Here is a 6,936-nt window from a genome sequence, read left to right on the forward strand (position 1 = left end):
TATGATGATGAAGATTCTGATTATGATAATGATGAAGAAGACATTGACATATATGATGGAGATTCTGATTAAAATAATCAAATGTTTTTTATTGTAATAGAAACTTTATTTGAATTGTACCTTTTATTCATATTGTTTGTCTAACTTTTATTCATGTTGTTTGTCTAATTTTTATTTATATTATGTTTCTATATTTTACATCTTGTAATTTTACAAGCTACATATGAGGTTTAGTTGGCTGATAATCTTTACCTTGATGGACGATGTTATGGGCCTTGGACACAGAGCTGATGGAGTCGGGGATCCACCACCTCCGATAGGATTCGGTCGCGGTCAGCATGAATTGGATGGTAAGTCTTATTATGATATATTTATTAGCTATTTTTATTAATTTATTATAAATTATCGTGAATAATATTTTTAAATGTATTTTTTCAGCTGAGCTTCAAAAGAAAAGAAGGGGTTATCTAAAAACATCGAGCTAGGAAAGTTAATACGGGTAAACACGGGAAAGCCTGTGGATTTGGATTTTGACAGGGAGATCACATATTCCCCTTTCGAGAAGCATGCTAATTGGTTTTCACGTGAGATTAAGAGGTATATGTGGATGAACATACCTTTCAGCCTATCTGGTTGGGACAATGTGTCCCCCGCGTTAATGAATGCAACAGTCGTGCATCTAAAGGTAACTTTGTTAATATTTTAAGTTTAGGTGTGATTGGTATTTAATTAACTAACTTTATTGTATTTGTAGAATAAGTTTGATTTGGATGAGGTTAACTTGGATCCCGAGCGTGCTCAGTTGTTGAGGAGTATTGATTCGAGTCTTGCAAAATTTTATAAAGGCCGGAAAGGTAAAGCTCGTACTTATTTTACAGATATCGGGGGGGGGGGGGGGGCTACAGATATCCCAATGACATTAAACAACCCCCCTCCCGCCGATTGTAGGTCACGTGAAAATTGGGCGAAGGCAGTCGAACATTTTCAAACGCCCGAATTTTTAAAGCATTCAGCGTCAAACAAAGAAGTACGTGCAAAACAAAAAGTTGTAAACAGAGGGGGGTCGACCTCTTATAGCAATGCATGTTTCAAAGAAGTAGGTTATGATATATTTAACTGTTCATTTAAACTATAATTAATCTAATTTTTAATGTTAAATAGGATATCACTCGAGTCAAAGCATTTCGTAAGGCTAATACCAATCGCCAACGAGTATTTAGTAGTTCTGCAGTCGAGCAACAATATTTAAGTGGTTAATTTGTATTTTCATATAAATGTTTATATCGTCAAGGGGTATTTAGTAATAAAATTTTGATGGTGTTTATCATTTTTGAAAATACAGTTGGCTTTACTCCGATACATCAATCAACAAACCCAATCTTCTTCTGAAGCAAGCGGTCTAACACCAGGTGAAATAAAAAATTGTTTTGAAAAAATATTGGGTGTTCGATGCAGACAAATCAGAGGCATTGGGCGTAAACCTCCTACAGTTGTGTCTATGTACGATCAGGAACAATCGATGACGCAACAACCACCACAATCACATGTAATTGTTAGTTTAAGTTGAAAAGTATAACGCTATAATGATTTGTTGGTAATTGTTTGTTTAGTATATAGTACAATGCTATAATGGAAAGTAGAATGTTATAATGATATGTTGGTTATGGTTTGATATGTTGATATTTTGTATTTTAATAATTTTTGGAAAGTACAATGGTATAATGGAAAAATGAAAAAAAGTATAATGTTATAATGAATATGGAATATTGTGTATCATGTAGTTTGGTTTTAGTTTGATATATTGGTATTTTGTATTTTGGTAATTTTTGGAAAATACAATGCTATAATAGAAAAATGAAAAAAAAGTATAATGTTACAATGAATGTGGAATATAGTGTATCATGTAGTTTGGTTATAGTTTGATATGTTGGTATTTTGTAGTTTAGTATTTTTTTTGGAAAGTACAATGCTATAATGGAAAAATGAAAAAAAATACAATGATATAATGTATATGCAATAACGTGTATCATGTAGTTTGGTTATAGTTTGATATGTTGGTATTTTGTAGTTTGGTAATTTTTTGGAAAGTATAATGCTATAATGTATATATTGTGCATGATGTATGTTTATATGTATTTGGAAGGTAGAATGATATAATGATATGTTGGTAATATGTTTCGCTTTCTTTGTAGTTGGAAATGTTGCAAACAATACTAAAGGACCCGGCCGATTCTACGGTCCTGAAGGACTGGTTTCGCTCATTGCCGCCACAAAATGATAACGAAGTAAACGATGAGAGTGATGAAGACGAATAGCTACTTTGTTAGGATTTTATGAAATATTTTGTTTGAGTTAATATTTTTGATATATTGCACTTTGTTTAGATGAATATTTGGATCGTTTGTGTATAGACTAATATTTCAGCAAAATTAATTTTGTAGCATTTTTTATGTATGTTATAGCAGTTTTTATAATTTTATTGTTACATTTAAAAAAATAATAACGTAAAATATTTTTAGCGGCGATGCCTTTAACGGAGACACCTACGTATTATTGGCGACAGCTCATTAGCGGCGACATGTCATATTAGCGGCAACGAGGCATTAGAGGCGACAGGTAGTATTTGCGGCGACATATGGAGCAATTGCGACGAAGCAACATCGACGACCAATGTATTCTTAAGTCACATTCCTTGTAGTGAAAATTCAATTTGAATATTTACAGTATAATATTCTATTAAAATATTTCATATATATTTTGAAAAAAACAGTAATTTTTTTTATAAAGTAAATGACGAAAATAAAATTTTCAGAAATATTTCGAAAATTTTCATTTATTTTGCACTTTAAAAATATTTTTTGTCTCACATTAGCCTAATCCTATATATATATATATATATATATATATATATATATATATATATCCCTATTCTAATAAATGAATAACTTTATTCTCTTATTGTCAAGTGTTATACTATTAGAACTCATCATTAATATTGTATGTTACATACCACTTCTCAACATATTAATTATCAATTTCAAATTTTAAATTTTAAATTTTTCATTCTAATTATATTAAAATATTAATTGATTAATTGATTCTCCATTTTAAATTTTTCATTGTAATTATATTAAATTAATAATATGAGATTAAAAAATAAAATAAAATTAATACAAATTATAAGGTGAGATAACTTCACGTATTTATTTAAATCAACAATTATAATTTTATATAACTAAAAAAATATCTTTAAGTAATAATTTATTTAAAATAATTTATTATTAAATTTGATTTTTTAATATGAAAGTTTAATTAGTTTTATAACCGTGGTTCTCACGTGTTATATATATATATATATATATATATATATATATATATATATATATATATATATATATATATATATATATATATATATATATATATATATATATATTTCCAAATCGGTTTTACCCATTCCAGTTTGTATCTAATTCCTTCGGTTTCAAACCGAACCGGTCCCAAAACGATTTGGCCAACACTTTTAACTAGAATACATGCCGAAAAAGTTCGATATACTTAACCAGTTGTCTCATTAAAAAAAAAGCCAATAGTACCATTGAATGTAAATAATTTTTCTTATCTTTTACCATTTTTTCATTAAATATTTTCTAGGTTTTTTTTTTGGTGGTTAAAATACTTGACTATCACAAGCAATACTTTGTTTTATTTGCTATTTTCACTTGACATAATGCCATTGAATTATTATCATTTCTTATTTTGGAGATTGAATGTAACTATTACAATTTTTATACACATTATGTGTATTTTGTAAATTTCTATTTTATCAAGGATTTGTTCAAGACAGTCAAATTATTTTATTAAAAATCTCTTATTATGCGTGACAACGACTAAGTCCATGATATCTTGATTTGTTTTCACATAAAGTTCAGTTAGTTTTTAAAATCAAACTAAGCCTCCTTTTATTACAAGTAACAACCATACATTCAACTCTTCGCCAAGTTGTGTTACTTATACTGTTATACTACAAGAGTTTTGATTTGTGTGGGTCAATGACTTCTTCTTTGCATATCTCTATAAAATCAATCATTCCTCTCAGGAAACATAAAAATATGGTTCCTCATCTACAACTAATTGTTCTCCTTCTAGCTTTCATCTCCCACGAACCTGAAGCCATAGCACGATTGGTATACCCTTTCACTTCCCAAGTTGCACCAGTAACAAAACATGCTGATGCAGCTACACCACTCTATAGCATCCAGATGAAGATCGCTGTATGGGTATACATACCAGACATATATAAAAACTTCATTATTGACATAGACGCTCCATTCACATGGCATGACTGCATTGTGGACTGGAATAGTTGGATTGATGAAAGCAGCAATTGCCTCGGTTGCGCTCACCCAGTTTCTTGTGAAGAGTATCAATGCACGGATGTTCGCACAGTAACCAACACTTCGACATTACCTGGTTCGGGAGAATGCACATGCCCTGTCAATGTGTTGAACCCTGTTAACCGAACATGTGGTCAAGCTCTGCTCAACTATGACAGGTTCACGTTTAGGGGAAGTGACGGTAGAAACACTTTTCGGTATTTCTATGTTACAGAGTCTAACGCGGCATGTGCTCCATCTTCTATGTTTGAGTCATTCCCTGCGCATGTTAGTGGTGTCATGGCGTTTTCCTCATCTCCTTATGCATTTCCTGCTTATTTATTCAAGCCTTTTAAAAAAGCTTTTGCTCTATGTTTGCCTAGCTCCTCGTCTGCTCACGGGGTTATGTTCTTTGGGAGTGGACCGTATTATCTTCTTCCCAACTCAGATGTAGATCTACGAAGTTTACTGTCTTATACTCCGTTACTGAATCATACTGATTCTTTTGGTTATTTTATTGGTGTCAAATCGATAATCATTAAGGGAATGTCGATTGATGTTTCAAAAAGCACCACCAAGCTTAGTACGGTTGAGTCTTACACCATTCTTAGAGCAGACATTTATAAGAAAGTGGTTCGTATGTTTTCAATCGCTACATTGGGAATCCTCCCTGCAAGGTCAGTGGCACCCTTTGCTTTTTGTTTAAAGAATCGAGTTGGACATTCCCTTACCAGTTTGCAGATTCCGGATATCATTTTGAAACTCCAAGGCGGGAAGAAATGGATAATATCCTCAAGTAATTCCATGCAACAAGTAAGGAAAGATGTGGCTTGTCTTGCAATTATTAATGGTGGTGCGACAAGTGAACATGGGATGGTGATCGGGACGTTTCAAATGGAAAATAATTGTCTACTATTTGATCTAGTCAACTCAAGTTTAGGGTTCAGTTCTTCCTTATTAAGCAATAAGACTTCTTGTACAAACTTCAACTTTACCACACTTAGCCTTTGATATTACTTCAAAAGCTTTGCGCTGGATGGACAACTTCCTCTTGCTAGTAGAATTTAAGGTAGCAAAAGCTTTAAGCAACTCCACAATATAGGCTTTATCATTAATTTTCGACAAAATTTTGTATTGACCAAACTTTTGTTGACCGGCTTATTGTATGTTCATAATGGAAATTTCTTCTTGCGAATGTAGACCACCACTTCATCTCTTACCACAAATACCTTGTAAGAGCCTAAATTTCCAATAAAAATTTTTCATTTTAAATAATCAAATCATTTCCATAAGATATAAAATTTCCGTTCACATTTGTTTTCAAAATCCATAACATCAATTGAATTATTCATAATATCAGAGTGTCCCAAATAAAACGTCAGAGAGTGCATGTCGCACCATCACGCCGGGCCCTTGCCCTTAGATCCTGAAGTACCTGAAACAACCAACAAACAGTAAGCTAATGCTTAGTGAGTTCCCGAGGGCATACCCCACATAATGAGTAACAACAATCATTCAAGTCTAATCCTAGCCCACTACTAAGCACTAAAGAGTAAATCCTAATCTTGGTGACAAACGACGATTTCCTATTCTACATTATCAGGTTCATCTTCCCATGCTCCACATCCCTACTTCTTCTTAGCCCCTGCATATCAGAACAAATGTGAAAACCACATCGTGTATGAAGGACCCAAGAACTAGCATGTGATAAGTTATTAGATTAAATAGTATAAATACATGCGTAGGAGGGCTTTATCTTCCCATTCTTGATGTCCTACAAGTATTTCAGGCATCTTCGTTTCCAATGCCCCTTTCTCGTGACAGTAGAAGCACGTTGCTTCTTTAGGATCAGATGAGGGAGTGGCAGAACCGGATTATCCTTTTGATCCATTTGAAGAAGATCCATCATGAGACTTTGATGGGTTTTGAGCATTCTAACACTCCTATGGTGTACATGCAACCCTAGAAATCTTGGATTTATGTTTTCTCTATATACATGCAAATTTGATTTTTCCAAGGTTCTCATCCTAACTAGCATGATATGGGGTACTTGTAATATAAAAAACTAGTAGAATGACATACCTTTCTTGTAGCTTTGATTCCTTAAGAACTTGTGAGCCTAGCACCCCAAATCTGATGCCTAAAATGTTTCACACAACACCACAACTCTTGGAATAACTTGAGAGAAGAACACATTCACTCAAAATTGGCTAGCCCTCCTTGTTCTTGTCTTAGTGGCCGATTTTGCTTACCATGAGGTTCTTTATATAGTGTGTCACATGTAGGGTTACACCATGCAAACCCTAATGTGCATGGCTTTTCATATCCTCCATGATACATGGGTTTTAACCTCCATGGAGTATCTATGGAGCACCCTATGGGTTTTAGCCCAATCCAATGAACCATGGATCATAAGCCCACTATATACGAACGAATGATTTACAAATCAATCCCCATATATTTAATTCGTCTCTTTTGAACACAAAACTAATTCCAAATTAATTCTTGATCAATACTAATTAAATAATATGATTTCATATTAATATATTAGAACGTATAA

General features: G+C 32.7%; 1 protein-coding gene across 1 annotated transcript; it reads left to right on the plus strand.

Moving 5' to 3' along the window:
* The first annotated feature begins 4,060 nt into the window (after positions 1 to 4,060).
* LOC145163086 (chitinase CLP-like) lies at positions 4,061 to 5,656 on the plus strand. The gene has a single exon (XM_079081984.1). The coding sequence runs from the start codon at positions 4,113 to 4,115 to the stop codon at positions 5,385 to 5,387; it is 1,275 nt and encodes a 424-aa protein (XP_078938110.1). The 5' UTR covers positions 4,061 to 4,112; the 3' UTR covers positions 5,388 to 5,656.
* The last annotated feature ends 1,280 nt before the right edge of the window (positions 5,657 to 6,936 follow it).

Source organism: Lactuca virosa, chromosome 3 (assembly GCF_052849685.1).
Source record: "Lactuca virosa cultivar CGN04683 chromosome 3, Lactuca_virosa_CGN04683_v6, whole genome shotgun sequence".
Taxonomy (NCBI): domain Eukaryota; kingdom Viridiplantae; phylum Streptophyta; class Magnoliopsida; order Asterales; family Asteraceae; genus Lactuca; species Lactuca virosa.